The sequence below is a fragment of the Centruroides vittatus genome, unplaced genomic scaffold (assembly GCF_030686945.1).
Source record: "Centruroides vittatus isolate TY-2023 unplaced genomic scaffold, ASM3068694v2 contig_409, whole genome shotgun sequence".
Lineage (NCBI taxonomy): Eukaryota > Metazoa > Arthropoda > Arachnida > Scorpiones > Buthidae > Centruroides > Centruroides vittatus.
In genome coordinates this window covers 267,867-292,638 of record NW_027122221.1, presented here as the reverse complement: position 1 = coordinate 292,638, position 24,772 = coordinate 267,867, and the positions used below count along the sequence as shown (strand labels likewise).

Genomic DNA, 24,772 nt, shown 5'->3' with positions numbered 1-24,772 from the left:
TATTAGAAAAATGGCAAGGGAAATGCCATATTTAAAATTCATATTTTCAAACGGTTATAAACATAATGTAGCATTACGGTTTTTCAAATTTAAATTTAAAAAATCAATTTATCGATCGTAAACCGATTTTCGAATCAAGTTTTATTAAGGCATTATATTAAATATAAACTGTAACCGTTCCAATTATGTATTTAAAGCAACGAAGCATATTTTGTGCCCGATTAGATAGGATTATCTTCTCGTTGTTGCGATCCTTCTCCTAAAACTCGTGTTGTATGCAATCCGTTGCTATGTCAGATAAAAGTTTTGGAGGTTTACAACAAATGCTACGGTGGTATTTTTCAAAAGAAAACACAGTGTATTGTTAGCGCTATTTTTGGATTTTTGCTTACGTCAGAAATCGCGTGCTTTTCGTGTTTGTACGTGATCGAAGAGAGCCCGTTTCTATAGCAACTCAGTTTTCTCGAATAGCAACACCGGTACTAATGCCTAGTCCGTGAAATTACCAATGCCGCTAAATTACTCCGTCATCCGGCTATTTAGAAATAAACTGTCTCGGTAATCCTGTAAAAGTTTATCTAAGTTTATGGGAAGACTAAGTAGGCGCGCGTTATATTCGTCCTTCCTAAAGAAAACGGTAAACGATGTTTGTGTCGTAAGAAATTTTAGTAATTACCCGAACTTTGTCTCATTCGTGTCCATTTACCATCGATTTAAGTTGCCGATATTCAAATATTAAGATAAAAGAGAATTAAAAACCCCCAAAATTACATCTCGAAACACTATCCCTTTAGAAACACAGGAAAGCTCGTAACACATGTCAGAGGATGACTGATTGCTCTCCTGTAAATTCCTATAAATCTTCTGTTTGCTTTTTTAGTAATTTCATTAGTAAAAAATAGAATCGATACGGTTTAATTTTCACTCGAAACGTGGCGAATTTGTTCTTTCCTACGTTCAGACACGAACACTGTTCGACAAATTAAGCGCGGCCTGGCCGAAATTTCACGCGATTATATTACTTGTTCGATTTCATACAGTTTACGCCGTGGATTTTTCACGCAATTCTTGTCGTTCGATATACTAACGCGGCTCACTAATCCAACTTTTTTGTCATTTATTTTACGGAAAATATCGAGAACGTAATAAAAACCATCTGCACTTTCGTGGATGAATCACCGGGATGTGTCCCTTCCCATCCGCCCCTCCGCATTGTGGGCCTGATCGAATCTATAAAAGGCACGAGAGAGAGAACTTTCAGTGCCAGCAAGGCGGAAATAATCAAGAACGAAAATAAAAAAAAAAAGACATCTCTTTCCGTTCTCGGTACAATCAATGCTAGAGAATGGATTACATTCGAATATAACAAATAAATAACTTAGAGTATTAAGATGGCATTTTCATGCCTATCATAGGCGCTAAAAGGACTATCGGATGACGAGGAGGCCCACCAGTGCCAAGCGGTTCCGTTCTCCGAACACTGGGAGTTCGGTCGTGGGTTCGCGACTGGCCCGGACGAGCTGGCCACGTGGAGTTTTCCGAATTTTCTCTACGTCTGTAACGCCCGAATAGGGACCAGTTACCCTTAAAAAGATCTCCCGGAAGGCATCCCCCTAGGCAGATCGCCAAAGTGTTGCGTTGCCATAAGTTAAAACAAACAAACGGGCCCCGACCTGTGGGATGAAACCACACACAAAAACTGATGACGATCCTATGGGGACTGGAACCAGGATCTACCAGCGTAGCGGACAGCTCCGGTTCGCCATTTATCCATCACAAATAATAATAGAATTATGGAAAGAGAAAGGGTAGTGTTAAATCCGAAAATTATCATAAAATGGAGAACAATTTATAAAATGAGTAATTCAAATAGAAAACTAAACGCGAAACATCCGTCAATTTCAGGTCCATAAGAATAGAAATCAGCTTAAAACTTGTTACGCGCCGCGGATTTTAGATGCATACATTTCTTTAGAGATGGTAGGCTACAACATTTCTGGTCAAAGAAGAACGCATTAATTATGTCCGAAGTATTAAATTTCGTACGAATTAATTTAAATCAGTGCAAAAATAAACGGAACGGAAAATTAAAGCCGAGTGAATTAGCTTAAAAATGATAAATTCGATGGAGATACGAGTAAAATGCATCTACAAAATTTTATTTCTGTAGCACGCCTACTAAGTTCGTCCGAATCTATAAAATAAATTAAAAATTCTACAGGCTATTTCCAAACGTCACGATATTTGCCTAGCGAATGTGTACCGAAAAATTCAAGTTTGGAAGCGATCACGAAGACAAAAACGTAAAACTAATTTTAAAATTTCTCCCTTTTTAACTTGCAAAAATTACTGAATTAAATTAAAGGAACACTTTTTAGCCGTTCGGTTCCTTCTTAGTCTACTAGATTATGCTACTATATACTATATTGTAAAAACCGGTAAACTACACGACGAAAATATATGGTGCTTTTTTAAACCCCACCTTTTTAAAAATTCTGCCCACGGGCCTGCTCCGGGGATAATTACTCGATCAGTTTTCCGACGCTGCAGAGTTTTCTTCACTTCGCCCGTTGTGTCACACAGAAATTAAGAACCGGCAATTATTTATTGTGACGTCGTCACAATACCGGGCTGCAATTTTAAATTTAATATATATGCTCTCCACCTGAAATTGGTAGTGGCTGGCCCCTGTACATCACACTTTTCTTTTGACGATAGAGTCGTGCCGGTCATCTATCAAACACCTTTCGGGGGAAAACTTTTGAATTGAAGTAACGTGACTTCCGGTTTGCATCGGAGGTTCGTATACAGTTAATGGGGACTTCCTACCCCTACGGTTTCCATATCTGGTCTCATCTAACTCCGTTCTGGAGATTAAAGAAGGACAGATGGATGACAGTGGGAATTTATAGGTCTACAATTTTTTCGAATTGCAGCCCAACCAGCTTTCTGCTACTTGCATCCCGCATTGTTCCAATCCAGCCTTGCAGTTTGCGTCACCTAATTTGTTTCAAATAAACCGCGTACCCAGATTCGTCGAGTAAATAGGGCACATCAATCGATGAGAAGACGACAGAGAAATCAACCTAACATTGACAGATCCGGGTTCGAGTCAAAATACCAGATTTTCACGAGTAATTCGACCAAGATACGCCAGGTTCACTAATCCTGTTGCCTCTATTGCAATTTGGCCGAACTTATAATTAATAGGAGGGAAAGAAAGGAACCGCAAAATGGAAAGAATTAAAAAAACAGCAGCAATCAATGAGAAATAGTTTATGTATGCATTTTAAATGGAAAAAGTCATTATAAAAGTTTAATCGCACCCAAAAACTGTGATAGAATTGTAAATTCTTTCACTAGACAGAATTTATTACGAAGCGCGTTATTACAACATTGGTCAAATGCCAAAAATTTAAAGGCCAAACAACCCTACTGAATGCATTTATTTTTAAAAACCCTCTTCGTCTTCTAAAATATTTTCAAATTGAATAAAAAGATACGCAAACGCCAGTTCTTTACAAATTATTCGAGAGTATCGGTTTTATTTCATATACATGCGAATATACCGTCATAAATCTTTGATAAAGGTTAAGCGGCATACGCTAGTACATCCCAATAAGGCAGAGAAAATATGACTATAGCAAACTAATTCTTCAAATATCATTTGAAAATGGGTATTTTGAAATTCAGATTATTTATATTTTTAGAAAATTGTTTTGAATCATTTTATTTCTCGCCGAATATGATATAATTTATGTATTTAAAAATTTATTGATCTTTTTGGGGGTTTCTTCGCAAATAGATTGTCGTGAATCCCCGAACAGACCCGAAATTCCACCTAAATACTTTGCCATAAGCGCAATGCGTATAAATTATATACTGTGTGTGTGTCTTGACAATCCAAGAAACACAGATTTTCACTTTAGGGCGCAAGCGGCGTGGGCACAGTTGTGCAAATTCATCATGTTGAAAGAAGCGATATGCTCCGAATATCTTCGTCACGAGTTACGAGTCACGTGACTTTTGGAGCTTCTACTCCACTAATACGAGCAACTTTACATTTTCCACCCTAAATTTTCCTCATTCTGCCGATCTCTCCCTAAATTTAGAGTGAAAACGTCAAAGTAGGCATCGCTGGAACACTATCAGAATCTTATTGGTCAAGAGTGTAAGGTTATATACCTCAATCATTACGATTATAATTTGTAGAATTGTTTACTCGATTCCAGGGAGGGCGAGTGCCCCGTTTCCCCCTCTGCGAACGCCCGTGACAATCGGTTATCTTTTGTCACCAGTAAATTAGGTTAAACCGGATCCGATGGAATGGTAAATATAAAGACAAAGCATGGAAATTAAGCGAGCAAATAAATAAAAAATAACACGCCAAACTTCAATTTAAAAAAAATGCTTTAATCAAGCATTTTTCATTACAACAAGTTAATCTTCGAGATACAAACACACCGTGCAAGTCTACATAACCGATCTACTGAAGGAACTAGTAATTACAAATTGATATAGTTTTAACTGTCACTCCTATAGAAAACTATTAGATAATAATCTTTCAATAAATAAATAAATCCTCCTCCATTCAGAGTTACGTACGCATCCATTTGATGCGAGCGGGTTTTTCTATTTGTAGGTGTTAAATTCGTGATTTCTTAACGGCGAAAGTGTATTTTTTTCCGCTAGTCGACGCCGATTTTAAACCCGATAAAGCGATTCAAATGTAAAAACTAGAATAAAATAGGTAGAACTAATCGTAAAATCGTCCGATCGAACAATTTTCAGCGATATCTACTATACTGAAATCGATAACTTATAAATTCTAAAAATATACAAATTGACAAAGTTTTGCCCCTCTTTTTTATATATCTAAATAGCGCTTTAAGGCCGTAACAAAGATATTTGGAGCGTTAAATTCAACAATTCGAGAATTTGAAGCTAGCAACTTTTGTATTTAAACTTTCCAAGCTCGTTAAAGTAAATTTCCAAGTTAAATATTCTTACGCAATAATAACGAACACGAAAATTTACGGATTGGCATCTTATCGTATTTATTCTTTCGACCGTAAAGATTTACGTATCGGACCAAATAAATTTCAAAATGTCAAATCTTCATACCACTTCTATCTTCAAAAATTCCTCGTAATTAATAACTCCACAATATTTAATTTGTAATTAAATTTTTTATACGGTAAACTAACAATTCTTTAAGTAACTATTCCAACTTCGTTATAAACCAATCTATATAAGTCGCAAACAGTCCAAAATTCGAGTTGTGACACTTCACTCGTAAGACTAGAATCAATACGGTCTCTCCGAGAAAATTTGAAAATATTTCATCGACCTCGGTCGTGGCGAATTATAAAATCACGTAAAACTAGTCTTAACGCTTTCGTTTTTAATTTAACAATTAATGAATATCTATAAACAGAAAAACAAATAATGGGGGAGCAATTTTGTTTCCGATGAGTTAAGAATTATTATTCTTTATTTATACAATGATTATTGCCAAAATACGATTCACTATCTGGAGAATGTACTTAAATAATGTAGAACCAACCAACCCCTTTAAGAGGTCGTGGCGTCTGATGAAGTTTGTTTTCGATCGATTATGCTTTACAAGGTTAAAAAAAAGGCTCGAATGCAACTTGTTCGAAAAATATTTGCCACGTGTTCGGAAATAATGCGGTAACAAAACACGCCAACTTTGGTTTAAGAAGTTTTATTCTGTCAATTTTGATTCGTGATAAATATCGTTCTGACAGACCGTAGCCGTTGAGGACAAGCAAAATAGCGAAAGAAAATCCACGGGTAACACGAGCGGACGTGGATCATTCGACGATGAAATTTTGAAACAGTTGGAATTTAAAAACAAAATTACTTTTCCATCAACACAAGCTTCCGCCATATTTCGCGCACAACCCAATCTTTTCCGTCTTTTTTAAAAACTTTTTTCGCCCGTGAGCACCGAGGATCCTGTACACGCTAAAAACCCAGTCTCTAAAAGGTCACAATAAGGCGGCACGAGGAACGAATTTTCACGAGTAATGTGATATATATCACTCGAAAATTCAACACAGTTTTCCTTTCTCGGCTACATCCTCGTCTTCAAATTGTTAAAATACCCACACCAAAGTAAAAAGTTTCACCGTCGTAAGCTTTTTTTTACTCCATTTTGCATTAATGTGTGACCATAGGGCCGGTATCTCTTTGATACCACGTCAGGATGACACCACTGTATCCTTAGATTGATACAGAAAATCAATTGCGCGAGCGGTTACGTATGGGTTAGACCCGGAATGAAGCGAGTGGAGAGGATGACGGAAAGAACGCACCCAGAGATTTATATATAAAAATATACCCGTTTATTTTCTCCATAGGACTAATTAGATACAAGCGATTACTTTACAGAGAAACACGTGATAAGGTACATGGCTCACGATCCGCGAACATAAATTCTACGCGGATTAGAGAGAGAGAGAGAGCTTACAAATATTCGCGTGTAGGATAAATACCTCAAGATATGTAGTCGGATGTCGATGTAATAATCGATGATATCCTTATAGACCGTTGTAGGTGTTCGGGCTAAGAATAAATGATCTTATAGTAGATCGTCGGTAATGACTCTGTCCACTAACAGGTAATAGTTGTTCAGGTAGGAAGTGTAACGATGACAGTTCGGCTTGAATATAGATGATGAGGGAGGATCGGCGGCGACAGGTAACTATCCTTTTGAGCGCACAAACACACGGTCAGTAACAACTTCTTCGTCTTACTCATCGTACTCCCTTTTTATATGGGGAGGGAGTTTGCAGGCCCTTCTTTGATTTCGTCAGAAGAGATGATCTTCTTGGACCAATAAAATTATTGGTGACGTAGTCGTGTCACCGAAATTTGACTCATCTTAACAAGGAACTCAACTCGTGGGAATCGAGTTTAAACTGTTCTTATCAACAGAATTTATCAGTTGATTTCCCGTTTAACTAACCCTTTTTGGTCTATTTCGTTTCGTTTTTGTATAAAACATAGTTAAAAGATTATAAAGGTACATATAAATGATAAAGTTCACAATATCCCGATCGTCACAAATGCAATGTTGCGATTTTCAATGATTTTTTTAAAAATCTATTATGTTTTAATTTCGAACACCTTAAATATATCAAATTGGTAGTATATATGCATTACGGTCATCCACGGCAACTCTGTTTATAAAAAGTACTATTCACTAACGATTTCGAAAATTTTGGCATTAATGAAATTTCTTAATTATAAAGTAAATTCTTTCGGAGAAATAAAAACGTATAATTAATCGCCAATCGCGCTTAATCGTTAAGTAGCAATTAAATTAGAAATTTGTCGATTATGCTTCGTTTCCCTTTTCGAGCGTAAAAGACTTCCCCCGCATTAAACTATGAAAATTAACAAATTTGTAAAAGCCAGAATTATTTACTATTGACGGAATCCGTAATTAGAACTTAAGAACGTGGATCATCAGAAATCGAATCTCGATTTATATCTCAATCTTTATAATTAAACATTTACGCCAGTTTTTTAAACAATTCCGGGCCGGCTTTATATTGATACCATTTAAACAAACCGTAAGTTACGAGGCCTTCGAGCTACGAGGCTACAGCTTAGGTCCCGGAGCTGTAAATTCGTAGTGTGAGGATAAACTGTAATTGTTTAATAAATTTATAAAGCGTTAAGGATAAAGTCAATTCGTACCTTATGAGAATCGAAGAGAAAATGACAATAAATTGGTTTAATGTGTGTATTACTCGACATACTTTCGCGCATTACTACATACTTCTCTTTCGGTTAATGGGAAAAGTAGAAGCATTTTCTCTGCTTTACATCACGTAATTCTTTAAGTCGTTAATTCGGAAGACCGATAATAAATGAATCGTGTATTCCGAGAGAGTCCAAAGTCCTACATTGTAGCATTTTGACTTTTCACAACAAAAACATTTTCTAAGCAAGCATCTGTGGAAGAAAAATAGTGGACCGGATCCACACCTTTACTCTATACGTGAAATAAAGGTTCAAATATTCCACGGAATGGGAGACTGGAGTTGGGCCATTATTGGAGTACAACGGGAAATTTTACAAAACTAGCAGTGTGTGGCAGTACAACGGATGCGTGTAAATATAATGGCTATTCTTTTAAAAAAAAGCCGTAAAAAATGGTGAAAATTTTTAAGTCTAATGCATTTACACAGCTCAGACCACGAAAATGAACTTGCGGTTTCACGACTCGTGTCAGGTGTAGCAACTTCGTTTTAGACTATTAAATTAAATTAAAGTCTGTTCGGAAATGCTTACCGGTTCCACCACTAACCGGGCGTCATCCAAAAACGTTACATGTAAAGTTTCCGGCGATATACCGGTTATTACCAGAGTCGCCGATCTTCGAGGGTGGGTTAGAGAATAACGACGTCATTCACCGCTACCAACCAACCGATCGGTAAGTATTTCTGAACGGACTAAGTTACAATACCAGATTTTCCATACGAACCTTTGTACACACCCACAGTTTCTGTAAATCCAGCAAAATTGCAAGATTTAAGTAAAATAAAAATGCACTTGCAACCAAAAGTGGCTGAATACATAGAACCACTACGGTCTGATGAAAATGTAGAATCTGAGAATAAACTTAACATATGTTTGAAAGAAGGAAAAAAAAGGCTATTCGAAATATTTTAAAGTTTTCCTCGTTCATTTACCACTAGACTGTATTAAAATCACGCAAAAGTTCTATCATCATTATTTATTTGCGTTTGCTAAAATATTGATTACAAAACGGCCCCAAAATTTCAATCTTCATTAATTTTCTTTTTGTATTTAAAAACATTTGAGTGTATTTTTTGCATGTATACGTGGATCACAGATATGAAAGTGTATACTTAAAAAACATAGGAATGTTTAAATAATTCTTAGAATATAGAACGTTTTATTATTTGCGTACTTCGGATCGTTGAATTTATGTAGGTTAAATGTAGTAAAAATCTGCATTAAATTAGTTTACACAAACGTAAACTACTTTAATGCAGATTTAAAATTTAAGCTAAAGAAATATTTAAAAATTACATAAAATATAAATAATCCGTAATTAAGATTCTTTTCGCTAATTTTTAATTGATTTGCCTTCATTTTGTTTCTCGAATTTGCGAAAAGCAATTCAAAAATAAGACTGAGCTTCGATAAGCACATTGAAGCCGACATATTTTAAACCGAGAGGACTGCGAATTTATGCGCATTTATCCTTTCGATATGTGTGCGCTTGTGAAAACACATCGCTTCTGTTTTCCTTACTCGTGAAATATGATTTTAATGCTTTCAGAGCTGTTATTTAGTGAGAGGAAAGGTATCTTTCGTGCTAAAGTTTAGGGCCACAAGTCTTACATACGGTGCCAATTAATTCTTATAGTATATACGGGCACTGCTTTCACTCTTAGGCCGCGACTCCACTAGCCGTAAAAGGGCCGTAAAACCCCTCACCGTAAAAGCTTTTAATCACGTGACCATGATATTTTACGCCTGAGCAGGTCGTAAAATATCATGGTCACGTGATTAAAAGCTTTTACGGTGAGGGGTTTTACGGCCCTTTTACGGCCAGTGGAGTCGCGGCCTTACAGAATTTTGTAGCAACACGAGCATGCATTAATATATTCATTGTTACCAACTTCACTAAGTTATAGAGTAGGCTATCTTTTTATCAAAAAGTCTTGGAAATAGGTATGCTGTGTTTATAAAAACACAGGAAAACGCTAATAAATTATAATAAGTTTCGCACAATATAATTAATAAACAACTAAAATCCGATCTTTTAAACTACGGATATTTATAAAAACGAATTTGATGTTTTCCAGCAACAATTAAAAATAGGCTATCTGTTATTATTCGATTAATAATAATATAGAAATTAAAAACTCTTAAAAATATAATTTTTAAGTATATTTCTATAATTGTACTGTTAATATCTGATTTATATTATGTGTATTTATCAATTGAAGTAGTGTGTATGAAATTTGATAAAGTATTCATTGAAAAATATATAAAATACTAATGTAACTGAATAACGAGATATGATGGAAGCAAGTAAGGGAGATGTTTATCGTCTCTTACATAACGGAGAAAATATATCCTCGCAAGAAGATTTATACTCGTAAATACCGTTAATATCCATCTGTCTGTGATGAAATATTTTCGATACAAAACATAAATTGATATTGAAGACAGAAAAATGCCTACTCAGATTCAGGCAAGGGAAGGAAAGGGAAGAGAGAAGGGGGAAACAGATTAAAGCAAGAAGGAAGCACCAGGGTAACTTAGACATTAAGAAGGGGCAGGAACACTTAAGGCATATCAGCTCTTCAGTTAACAATATGACAGGAAAACACAAAATTACATACGTTTCCCATGAAAGGGAATGGAAGGGAAGGCAAACGTTTCCGGCAGAAGAAGAAACAGTACATTGGTTCTATATCAAAACAGATCATCTGACAATTGGAAACACCAAATATAAGCATTAACAAAAGTTGATAGGATAAGAATAACACGGGGGAATCAAAGCTAGAGTAAAGGATCAACTTGATCCCAAAACAATATGCAAAATATAGAAATTATATAAAAGAAAAACTAAAAAATCCACAAACTTGTCGTGACATCGTCACAATGTCGGGCTGCAATTTTTAATCATTAATTTAAACTAAGCTTTCTATAACTGGTCTCAATTTTAACAGTGTCTTGCCCCTGTATATCGTACTTATCCTAATATCAACCAAGTCATGATGGTTATCTAACTCCGTTCTCGAGATTAACGAAGAGCAGATATACAAACAGATAGACGATAGTGGGAGTGTATAGATCTGCAATTCGAAAAATGCAGCCCATAAACAAAATATACACACGTCGACGAACAATTACTTTAGGAAACCTGTTGAAAGTTTGTCTCCATCAGCAACAAATTCTCTTAAATCTTCTAAGGTTTTCTTGTTTTAATAAATTCTTTTTAGTTAGTGCATTCCAAGTTTCACGAGTTTATGTATGAACAAATTCCTTTGCATTTTATGACTTTTTTCTGTTATAATTGACGGATACAGTCATAGTGCTCAGAAGATTGATCACCAATGCCATTGCTGTCAATAGCGTTGTTTATCTTCTTGTGTCCAAATCTATGCAGATAGGTTTTGAAATTTCCATAAAGAATGCAATTAGAGGAGGGCAAGGAAACAAGTACTTCCCTAAAAAGAATTTTAAAAAACTGAAAAGAAAACAGCACATGCTTGCTTACTATTTTATAATGCTTGATTACAGTTATAAAAGATAATTATTGTAAATTCTAATAAAAACATGGCAAAACATTTTGTGGCATTTGAAGTTTTTGGTTGTGCTACTGACCAGTAACAATTTGACTGAGATAGAAGTCAGAGTAAAGGAGTTGTAAACTGTCTTTAGGTTAAGGATAGCTTTAAAAATGAATCTGTCAGTGATTTCTGTTTCCTATTTTCTTTCCATTGATTTATTGTGTTGGTGATATAAACTTTTAATAAAATTTATTGGAATTTTGACAAAATTCAAAGGTAAGTTAATGTTTCCTGAAAATTTGGCAAGATTTGTCCTTTCGTTGTCCATGACCCCTCTGTGACTACATATCCAAGTGAGTAATTTCATTATTATAGGACAGTAAACAAATAAGCTTTCTAATTCTAACAATAGTAGCATCACCATGTCTTTTGTTTTGATAGTCTGAATAGCTGCTTGGCAGTCCAAGTAAAAATACAATGGCATGTTTTTGAATTCAGTGTGACTGTGTGTGACTAATGCTCTGTAAATGGCAAGCAGTTCAGGCTGTTAGATATTGTAATATGGGCTAAGCTTGATCCTTTTGTGATATATGACTGTATTATTTTTGTAAACACAAATGCACCTATTTTGTATCCATTTTTTTTTTTGAACCATCAGTAAAAATTCCAAAACACTTCTTGTGAACCTCACAAATATTAGAAATCTTGATTTAATATATAATATATATATAATATGAATAGTGAGTGAGACAGGGTGATACTATCTCCCCAAAACTTTTTACAAATGTGTTAGAAAGTGTTTTCCAATCAATGAACTGGGAGAACAAGGGTGTACTGATAAATGGAGACCACCTGACACATCTTCGATTTGCCGAAGACATAGCCATCATTACAGATAGCCCTTCAGAGCTCCAGGACATGATGCAAGAACTTGCAAACAAAGGTAAAGAAGTTGGTTTAAAGATGAACTTGAACAAGACGAAAATTATGTACAACAGTTTTGTACGTGAAGAAACACTACTAAAAATAAATAACATGGAATTGGAAAAGGTAGATGCTTACATTTACCTGGGACAAAGAATATCAATGGATGGCAACATCAAGGAGGAAATAAACAGACGTGTAAAACTTGGCTGGAGTGCTTTTGGTAGGAATAGCATAGTCTTGAAAAATCAACAGATGCCCCTGTGCCTGAAACGCAAGGTTTTTGATCAGTGTGTCTTGCCAGTTCTCACTTATGGGGCAGAAACTTGGACTCTTAAGAAATCAGAAATCCAAAGACTACAGACTACCCAAAGAAGCATGGAAAGGTGTATGCTTGAGCATATCAAGGAGAGATCAGAAACGTATAACATGGATCAGGAAAATGACAGGAGTTACCGATATCATCGCAAGAGTAAAATCCCTCAAGTGGCTGTGGGCTGGACATATTGCAAGAAGAACTGACCATCGCTGGACATCTGAAGTTCTTGATTGGATACCAAGAGATCGAAAACGACCAAGAAAACGTCCTCACATTCGGTGGGTTGATGAGATCAAGAGGCATCTTGGCACAACATGGAAGCGAAATGCCCAAAACAAATTACTGTGGAAGAGGCTTGGGGAGACCTTCATCCTGCAGTGGATTGATAATGGTTGATGATGATGATGATGATGATGATATATATATATATATATAGTACTGTACATAGTTAAGGCAATCGTTTGGCTATGTATAGTACTCATTATTACAAACTTAAGTATATATAGTTGGGCCACCAAATTTCCTGCAACTGATGGACTGGACTCCTTTAATCCAGACAAAATTATGAGAGGAAACTTGAAATTTTGGAACTTGTGGCCACCAGACTATTGGGCAGCCACAGATCACATTATGTGTAGGGTGAGCTTATTTACACTGCACTTGATGGTGATACAGTTTGTTTTGCTTAAATTTAACCTTAGCTATGACTTCTAAGAGTGTGTGCCAGTGGTGGTGTCAAATGTAAATACCAGTAACTATATTTCATTTGCTTATTTATTTAAAGTTTGTAGTAATCCACGTTATACTTTAAACACATGTGACAAATACAGCTAATAGGTTACAGGTGTAATGATAAATTATTATGACCACAGTCTGGCAAAATGGTTAATCCAGCAAGGCTTTGGAACCAAGGGTACTAAAAATGATGCTGTACTTATATTTAATACAAAAATGTAACAAATAAATATTAATTAAAATTGAAGATATTTTTCATGTTAAGAGAACTTTTAAATTTTGGCTACCAAGTAGCTTAATTAAAAGAAAAGGTCAGGTTGAAAATGAAAGTAAATAAAAAGGTGATTGTTTTGACAATTGGGCCTTCAATTTTAATTAATTAAAAATAGAATAGCTTGCTTTAGAAAAACAAATATAATTTCAAAATATTTCTAGCTTTATTTTTTGGCTAGTTCAGCATGCAAGTAAAATCAAATATTAAATTAATTTTTCTTTCGTTCCACATTGAATTTACTATGATAAGAATGGCTCAAAGTATGGACACAACTGAAAACATTTCAAAATATATTAGTTTTGATTTCCCTTTTCTTTATTTATTTATTTATTTATTACTACTATAGATCGAAATTAAAAATACTATTCTTCAGAAGTTTTGAAAAAAACCTTAAAAGTTAAAACCTTTGGTTGCATATTCATCATAGTTGAAATTGATCTTTATACAATCACAGTTTATATTTGGGTTTAATGTAATATTAATTACACTTAATTTTCTATTTGTACGAAATGTTATTTATAGATAATTTTTGTTTTGTAATTTTCAATTAAAATATTTAATTATTAGACGTGTTACACAGAACTACAGTAAGCTCTCACCTAATGTCATTTCATTATAATGCCATCAAGTAAGATACAAGTACATTTGTAATTAAATATATTTATAATCATTTTTGAAATTTTCTTTATAAACAGTAAACACTGATTCTGTGAGATGGAAAATAAATGCTGGAGGTTGCAAACATGTTCCAATTGGAATAATGTTAACTAAATTACATCTTGTTTATATCAATTAGCCTGTGGTAAAATTGGTTTCTTTATACATCATTTCACATAATGTCACAATTTCTGAGGACATTTTGACATTATGCGAGAACTTGCTGTATTCTAGACAATGAGAAACTTTAAAAATGGTAAAATTTTTCTCCCAGTATTTCATTCTCTTGAAATAAAGACAAATTTATCTCTTTCCTAAATGTTAGTTTTCTCTTTACAATTCAATTTCACTTTTTATTTAACTTTACATTTTTATAGTTATTTTTAATGATATAAGCAAGATAAATAGAAATGTGCTGTTTATTAAATATTAAAATTAAGAAAAAGGAAATACATATATATAATTTAGATATATATTCATTGTTATTTTAAAAATACTTACCTAATAAAATAAAATATAGTAACAATACGTCCGAAGCCGAAATATAAAGTAGTTACAATCTAGAAATTCGAGACTAATAGGACGTTAAACATATTACATCTCCACAGATGCAATATTAAACTAAATATCCTTGCAATTTCAAAAAACTAAGTATATTTTATTTTATTACGTATGTTTAAAATTTTAACAGAACATTAAATCATTTATAGAATGTTTTTAATATAAGAGTATATACTCCAATTCACAACCAAGGAAAAAAATTTCTATTATTTATCAAATCAACAGGAAAAAATTCTAAATTCGAGTGTTTTTTCTTCTTTCTTTCTTATTAATGTACAGTACTTATAAATTGAAGTAGACTTTTATATTTTATTAGATGACCTAATTCTGCAGTTTTTGTTGTTGCTCAGAAGTAACAACAAAAATTGAAATAAAAAATTGTTTTTGTTCTTAAACCATAATCATTTTGTATGAATTTTACCACTTATCTGTTACCAGAGTTTGCTCATTTAATTTGAATAATTAATTTAAAATAACAAACTGTTGTTTATATAAACAAATAATATTTATAAGGCACTAAGTGACAGTTAATGAAGCCCACAAAATAAAACATAGTATTTTAGATATTAATTTGTAAGATGAAGACAATTTACCATTTGAAACTATAAAAATAATTCAAAATGTAATTGAATTCTAAAAATTGAATGATATTGCAAAATTCTGATACTGAGATCATGAATTTGTTAAAACTAAACTGCAAATGATTATTTACTATTTTAAATTAAAATTTAAGTTTTTATTTTGTCAATTTTCTAAGTTATTACAGTTACAGTTTTTTTTATTTTATATTTTATAGTATCAAAATTAGTAATGACAATTTAAGCTATTTGCTGTACAGTATTTTAAATTTATTTCATTTACTATTGGTTTATAAATGCTTTCTTTAGACTTACCTCAGCAAAGAATTCTTCCATATAGCCTCCATGGGCATCATCCACACTGACAGAAACATCATCATCTCCTTGTGCCTGTAAATATAAATAAAGTTTTTTAAAATATATTCATAAGTATTCAATTGTAAGTATTTTGTTACCTATAAGAAAACAGTGTGCACATTCATGCATACATACAATACACATAGTATAAGTTATAATAAAAATTTATCAATTTTTGAGTCTCGAGTCATACATTTCTGTGATTGTTGCTGGAATCCAGGTAACTAGTAAGAAACTTTCTAACTGGCAATGTCTGGATCCCAGTAACAATCATAATAAAGTATATGTAAGAAAGCTTCTTATATATATACTTTATTGTTCTCCTTGAAGGGGTTGGGTTTATTTTTTTTTCTCTGGTCTCCAGATCTTCTAAATTTGAGTGGCAATTACTTAAGCATGTGTAAAGCTTTCGTTCCATCAGAAGTTCTGCAGGACTTGCCCCTGAACTGGCCAAAGGCCAAACGTGTTATACTGTTAAAAACTGTGTGAGGCTTTTGTCCATGTCATGCCAGGCTGTCTTCTTTAGTGTGTTCTTGGTTGATTGGACCATTCTTTCTACTTGCCTGTTTAATGCTAGATAAAATGGTGCAGTTCTGATGTGTTTGACCCCATTACTATCAAGGTAATTTTTAAATTCTGATGACATGAATGCTGTGGCATTTTCTAATACTATTAATGCTGGAATTCTATAGATAAGAAACAATAATCATAATGAAGTGATTGCTGTCTTTGATAACACTGACTGTACAATAGATACATCAAGCCATTTTGAATGAGTATTAAATAATAAGGACATAAAACACCAAGTGTAAACATGCACAAAGATACATTTTTGTTGTTGCTTGATATAAAGTCTCACTTCCTTGAACTGTTACAGGATTTGAAATCTTGTTGATAACTGCAGGTTTGAGGTAGCAATGACAAAAATATCATTGAAGTATGGAATCACACTGTCTAAACCATTTAGGAAACACTGAATGATTGCAAGATGTCTTGAAAGATTGAAAAATATCCTAATTTCAAACTACAAATAATTAACCTTGAAGGTCATTTTGTATTTGGCAATCATCTGCACTCTTGCTGTCTTGTCATCTATTCTCAACTGTTGGTATGCCTGTGCCAGATTTAACTTGGCAAAGCACTCAGCTTGACCTATCAAGCCTATCAGATGACTTATCACTGGGATTAGCTGAGTCAAAGAATGTACTACTTTATTTAAGATTAATTTTTAATCAGCACAAATGCTGATAGAGCCATCAGGTTTCACTACAGGTGCAATGAGTGTTGTCCATTCTGGTTTGTCAGTCAGTTCCAGAATATCCTGTTGTATCCATTTGTCTAGTTTAGGGTATATTCTTAGTAGCACATGCTGTATGAATTGCAGCTGAATTGCAATTGGGTCTTGTATGTTACATATCTAACTCATCCCTAAAAATGCTCTTAAATTCAACCACTGAACGAATGGTCTCAATGACATGGTTAGTGGACAGATATGCAATAATGGGAATTCACCATGACATGGTGAATTCCCATTATTGCAATATTTGTCCACAAACCAGTTATGCCCTAAGAGACCTTATTTTCCCCCTTTAGCAATTGCTGTGGGATGATGTGCATTCTTTTTCCAATAGCATGCATTTTCATAATAGCATCCCGCCACATAAAGCAGCATCCTCCTAATGCTTCAATAGAGTTAGTGGCAGAATCTTACTCTCCCAGATTTTGAGGGATGTTGATTCTGAAAAGATAGTATAAAGGCTGCCTGAATCTACTTGGAACTTTGTCTTATATCCATTCACTTTTATGAAGACCATTACTTCTGGTTTTGATTTTAACACTGCAAAACTGAAACACAGTCCTTTGTAATATCTGGTTCAGTTGAGTCAATGATCAAAAAAGTGACTGACTTTCTGACTTGTTCTTGAATGATACAACAGTGAATGTGTCCCTTCTTACTGTATTCAAAACATTTATAGTTTTGAAATGGGCAATTGTGGCTCTCATGTTACCTCTTACAGTCTTTACAAATGTCTTGTCTTCTTACTTCATATACATAAACAGGAACACATCTTACACTTTTCCAGCAACTAAATTTAATCAAAACAAACATTTTCAACTTGACTGATAAGGCTTCATAAGCTTACAAAATAAAATTTAAATAGACTTTTTTGTCTAATCATTTTTGTTTATAGACAAGGGAGTTCTTAAAATAAAATGATCTGTCTTCTTCATAAACAAATGTGTCTTCTTAGTAGGTTGTTTTATAATTCTGATATCATCACTACTTATCATGCCTGTTTGTAGGTAAATTTCTTTTGTAAACTTTGCAGCTGTTTCTACAGCAAATGATTCCTCTTGCATTTCTTTAAGGGTTACTTTTCTCATTGCAAAAAAAACACTGGTGTTGATGAGACTCAACTCTAAGTCCACAAACAAAGTGATCACACAATATGTCATCTAGTTAACTATTGAACTTACAATATTCAACTTGTTTCCCTAATTTGGCTACAAACATTGAAATGGATTCTCCTACCTGTTGATTTTTGAAGTAGAACTTACTCCACTTTGTGATCTGGAACAATTGGGGGTATAAAATGTGCCCTTCAACTCCTCTTATCGCTTTGATTCCAGCAACTTTGGTGAGACTAGCAATCTTAAATTGTATGTCTTTGCCACAAATGCAGATTAAAACAGCCTGTTTCTGGTTTTTTATCCTGCATGTCAGCAGTGAGCTATGCCTCAACTCTTACACAGGCTATTATGACAGGTAATTGATGCCCAACAGTTTTTATGTGGCCAATATTTGTCATGTCACTCCGTCTTTGGACATGTGGTTGTTGAGTTAGATAATTTCTTATTGTGTTTGTATCTTGTCTGAATTCCATCTTCATTGCCAAATTTAGTATATTGACCGAGCTAACATGATACAGATTTGATTAATTCAAGGTTTATTCTGTGAAAGCTTACATGTCTTACTCAGACCATTATTGTGAGTCAACTGCCTGCATGGTTTACAAGTACAGTACATATGAATTCTCTGCTAGCGATGTCCTGTTCAGCCCTCAATATATATTACAATAACTAAAATTAAGAAATAAATGCAAAATATCTATTTTAATTCTAGTGAAAATCAATGGAGTAAATATATAACCAAGCGAGTATCAAAGTGGAATCAATTTTGAATTAGTTACAAAATTGTCAATTATAATTTGTATCAATTGTTACTAAATCTTGACAATAGACAATTGAGACAAATGTTACCAAAATCATAGTTTTTAGTTGTTATATTAGTATTACTACAGTCATCTTGCAGAATTGTGTTTGGATCCTTTCCTTTTCACATTTCAACACGAATGACCACTAGAAACCCAGATAAAAGTAAACCTCATTTATCACTTTCTAATTATATCTAGCACACGGAGAGAAGAAATAGAAAGATCTAATCATTGAAAAATTTAAAGTTATTATAATCTTACTAGTGTATCTTTAATTTTAAAAGAAATATAGTAAATACATAATTTCCAGTGAGAGAAGAAAATTTGTAGGACTGTCAAAATTTATTAAATATGATCTCTCTAAATTTTAGTTTTGACAAGTCAGACAGTGGAAAAATTATTCATTTATTCCTTTATAAATGTATATTTAACATTTTAGAAAACTGCTATAAATTTTGTGAAAAATATAAATTATTGTGTATATAAAAATGTGTATATAATATTGTGTAAAATATAAAATATAAATATAAATTATGAAATTTAATTTACCTTGCTAGTTAAGTTTTTGAATGAACTACATAAAATTCATATTTTCATTATAATTATGATTTCTTTATTGTCCTGATGCATCTTAAAAATTGATCTTTTTTTAATTTAATATAATTTGTATATATTATAAATTAAATATTTATTGACATAATATTAATAATCATCATCATCATTGCAAAACAAAATTAAATAAAACAATTTAGATAAATTCGTTCTTTTATTTATAACAAACTTGCTTATACAGTATATAATTTAAACAAGTTTACATACTTAATAGAATAAGCCACGTTTTGGTAAACTTCGTAATTCTAATTCGTTTTGTAACTTATACAAATGTTTATCACTAATTTCTCAGAGAATAGAATTCTATTATCTGATTAATTGTTAATTTAAAGAAATTCTCTCATTTACAGTAGATTAGCTTTTATATACTTTCTATTTAATATAATTTTTCAAAAGTAATCTGCTTTTTTTAGAAGAAATTTTCACAATAATGATGGATAATTGTAATTATTAATAAAATAAATCTTTTTAAAATTATACTGTTGCCAAAAGCTTCAGATAATATTACATTTTGAGGTAGGGAAGAACCTGAAAATAAAATTCAACTTCTCAGTATCACTTTGTTCTTTCTAAAGTGTGAAAATGGATGAATAAGATGCTAGAATATTGTTATATGTCTGTTCTATTTGTGAATTTCAAATCATTTTAACTGTACGAATTGTTAAAACTGACTAATTGTAGTAATTAATGGATAAATTACCAATACTACCAAATATCTAGTAAAAAAAACAGTGGAAAAGACACAGAACTGCAAAAATTTAACTTCGTCGTACGTATAGCTATGAAAGCTATAAAAATAACTCTTTAATATTCATAAATAACTAACAACTAATGTAGAATTAATACTTCATATTTCTAAGAAATTGATACTTTTTGTAAGAAATAAAATCATTCTACGAAATTATACCTATAAGAAAACTCAAAATATCAGCCTATTTCATAAACTTCGTATCTACAAAATAAAGAAGACAAATGTGTTCCAGAAGTTTGAATAAGATATTTGGCACACTACCAAAAGATTAAGTTCAGACTTCATCTGAATCCAAATATGTTTTTTTCTTTTTTCCCGAGTGTCTTTAAATAGATATATGATTTTTTTTTTAAATCAGATTTATTAATTTATTAACAATACTAACTATCAATTATGCACGAATGTCATGTGTATCTTTATATTTCATATAAAATTTAGTTACATTTACATTAATAAATTTAAGAATTTTTAGGATATATTGCCAAAAGATTTAGTAGTTATAATTTGATTTATCTTTCATAATATTTTCAATTTATTTAAGCCATATCTTTTCAAAAAACTTACCAAACTCTGATAATTTTTTTTAATATACTATTTAAACTGTTCAGAAAATAATATATTTTATTTATCTGAAGATGCACTTTTTACCAATTTTGGCACTGTAAAAATGCCATGCATCTTACATTTGAGGACTTTTATCAAAACTTCTTTCAGAGATGGGGTTACCATTCATAGGCACTTCTGCCCTGTGTCGATTTGAATATTCTATTGTCAGTTTCCAGGGAAGAATTTAAGTTATACCACTTAATTCCAAATTTAACAGAGTATGCTGTCAAATAATTTTTGATTGGCATTACGAAGTGCATTAAGAGCCATAAATTATTAGTTAAGATCAGTTTTGCTATGAGTCAAGTATTGAAGTCATACCTAGGATGTACAACCCTGGTCACTTGCACTGGATCAAATCTTTGATCAATTTTAGTTCAGACTTTGGCATTGACAATAAGACATGGAATCATGGAAAGTGCTAGAAGTTCATTCTACGCGAGCAAATCAAATTTTGTCCAGTGTTTGGATTTTGAGTAAATTTCATTTTATTCAAATTAGCTTCAAAATAAGGAAATAACAACCCCCTAATTTAATTTAATCACAGCTTCTAAACCTAAGAAAACTCAAACATTTTTCTTGTAAGTGTTTTAAGATCAATGTTCTATCATCTCAAAAACTTTCTCCATAATTATTTTTATATAGATATAAAAGATAATTTCACTCACGGTAAATATTTATTCCTTAAAACATTAAAATTTGTTAATTATGGAAGCCGTCGATTTAAAATAATAAAAGCTTTATTCCGGAATTGTTTACTTATTACATATTTTTTAGAATGATTTTTAAATTGTTTTATTTAAATTATTCTTTATTTCTAAAATTTTTAATTGATAAATATGCCTCCATATGTATTATTAATCAATAAGTTGACAGTTCAGATGTGTATTCAAGTTATTTTACAAACGAAATGTATAAAGATTGTTTAATCTACAGCTCATATTTGATGGATTTGCACCCGTAGATATCGTGTAATTTAGAATATTGTTAATTATTCAGAATTACCATCAAATTTTTTATTTATACTTTCCAATTTATATTTCTCTGTCTCTCAATGACTATTAACAATAACTTCTCTGCTATGAATTTATATGTATCTAAAAATTCAAAAATTTCTAAAGTAAAAGAAAACTTTTAATTTACCTTTTCACAAATAAAAAAAAAAAACTTTTCTAAACCAAGTGCTGCCATCTGCTCTCGAAATCCAAAAGTAATTGCAGATTATTATTTTTAAACATTTAATTTTTAAGCAAAAACAATTCTGTACATTCTAAAATGATCAAAAAATAAAGTGATACGACGAAAATTCTAACGATAATGAAATTACCAGTATTTGTTTGTTTACAAAGTTTAATTTGTTTTATAATTTAGATTCTTTTACGAAAGTTATTCAATAAATTGTTTTTTAAACTGATACAGTATATTTGTTAAAAAATTTTCATGTATTAATCTTTTTTTAATGAACACATTAAAATTAACAATATATAATGTAAACTATCTAATATTGCAACAGAAAGAACAAATGAGATAGCAAAGTTAATCTATTAAACCATCTAATACATTCAATCCATATTTACAGGACTGTTTGGAGAATAGTTGTACAGGAACAGATTTAATTAAATTGAATATTAAATTAATGTAGCATCTTAATTAAAATATTAAATCCACTAAATTAATGTTGTTAAATAAATCAATATAAAAAATTAAAAACTTGACTGTTGAATTAAATTTATTCAAGTTTGAGAGTAATTTGGGAAAACCAATTATATTTGGAAACAGTTTAAATATAAGTGTATCTATTTATAATTTGAAACAAATTTCAAAGTTGATCCAAATTTGCAAATGCAAAGATATTTTAACATTAAATTTTATTCTTCTAGAGAGTATAGGATTATACTCTATATATATTATATATCAGCAGCACCTGCAAACTATAAAAAAAGGAGGGGGCACAAGGGAAAAAAGGCACTGTACATACATTATATAAAATGTACAGTACACACACACACAGGTATCTCTTGATTAACACAGTTAATAAATTCCCCAATGCTACTGTATATATCAAAATTGCATTAATCAATATAATAGTGGTACTTCGGTACTCGACTCGACCGAACGATCGCCACCACCCGCTAGAACAAATTTTTGGTTACTAACAAATATTTTTATTTTTTCATCAGTAAAACAGTTGTTATAAAAATTAGCAATTAATTTTAAAATAAAATGAAACCTTAGAGCTCCTTTTAGGATTAAAAAAGGGCAACCCGAAGGCAAAGTGAAGTCAAATCTATAATAAATTGGATGGTAAATCCAAATTAAGATAAACGTTTTAATGTCCAGCAAAGGAACGTAAGAGCAGATTTTCATATTTTTCTTTACAGCTATCATCAGGTTATAGTTTCAAATTGTACAGTATTTGAATTGTTAGTATGATGTCCTTTATCTTCATCAACTCCATATAATTACAAAAATTGCTAATCTATTCAAGGAATCACAGTAAGTTCCATCAAGACAAAATATTTTCAGATTTTTAACATCTCATCTTCAGATCTAATTCAGTTTTTAAATTCAAGCAAATGTTCTAACCAGTATTCTAAAGCTGTTTTATCTTTAAGTATGAGTTCAAATCAAACTTTTCATAAGAATTTAAACAGTGTTACAAAAATTTTTAAACAGCATGTGGCCTTCAAAAAGGAACTTTACACAAATCACTTTTAGAGTTTAAACAAGCATTTCAATAATTTTTAAATGGTACTTCCAAAAGAATATAGAAAAGAGTAGAAACAAATAGAACTTAAAGCACTAAGACACAATGTTCTATTCACCATCAATAGTTCCAGACAATTGTAGCTAAATTGTATCCCTCGACACGCTAAAACGTCTAGTTGTTAAGATATTGGACAAACTTAGAAACAGAGTTAGATATGAAGATGAGATGTTAAAAATCTCAAAAAATGTTGTCATAATGATACTTAAAGTGTGAACTCCTAGAACAGATTAGCAATTTTTGTGTTGTTTGTCAACATAATGCACAGGATCTTTTATTTTTATGCAATCATAGTGCATATTATAAATGTTGATGAAAGTATAGTAACTGGTTGTGATTATTTTTAATTTTTATTGTGATAAATAATAAAACATTTAATAACTTTCATTATTATTTCTGGATATTCTAAGTCATATTACTATGTCTGAGAAGGAAGTTTTGCCAGTCCATTATAACAATCATTTGTTTCTAAATCTGAATTCTACCATTGATAGACAATTTAACAAGATTTAACAAGATAATTTGACAGCATGTATCTATATACATGCTGTCAAATTGGGAAAAAAAAACATTCACATTACAATTCATTGATTAACAATTATACTTATTGCCATTATTTTTCTAAATTTTTCAGATTTATGTTCTATCTGCTTACCATATATTTAATTATAGTAAATAAAACTTTGGACAAAAAAGTCAGTTTATTTAAATGATGATCTTTAATGGATAGTTACATCAAATTCTATTAAATGCTAACATTAAACATACAAATTTGAATTTGATATTAATTAGTTTATACAGTAATTCAAAACCTAACATTACATTAAAGAAAAGATTCTGCTCCTCTCATTACTGACATTTTCATGTCATTGTAAAACTTGTTTCTGATATTTATCATTTATTTATTTTATTTAATTTTAATTTACAGCTGATGTTGCTAAGACAATAATTGCCACCCCCAGTACAATGAACAATTAAAAGAAATTCCATTAAAAAAGTTGATACACTTTATAACAACAAGTAGGTGCAAATAAATACATTTGATTAAAAAAACAGTAAAATGTATAAAATTAAATTTTTTTTACAGAAAGATTGCTTTAAAAA

General features: G+C 31.7%; 1 protein-coding gene across 2 annotated transcripts in view; it reads right to left on the bottom strand.

Moving 5' to 3' along the window:
- LOC136976600 (syntaxin-1A-like) overlaps positions 1-24,772 on the bottom strand; it is a 111,653-nt gene that overhangs the window by 59,969 nt on the left and 26,912 nt on the right. For both annotated transcript variants that reach the window (XM_067271931.1, XM_067271930.1), the window contains exon 2: positions 15,676-15,750. In XM_067271931.1, coding sequence (XP_067128032.1) covers positions 15,676-15,750 — 75 coding nt within the window. The remainder of the gene's footprint in view (positions 1-15,675; positions 15,751-24,772) is intronic.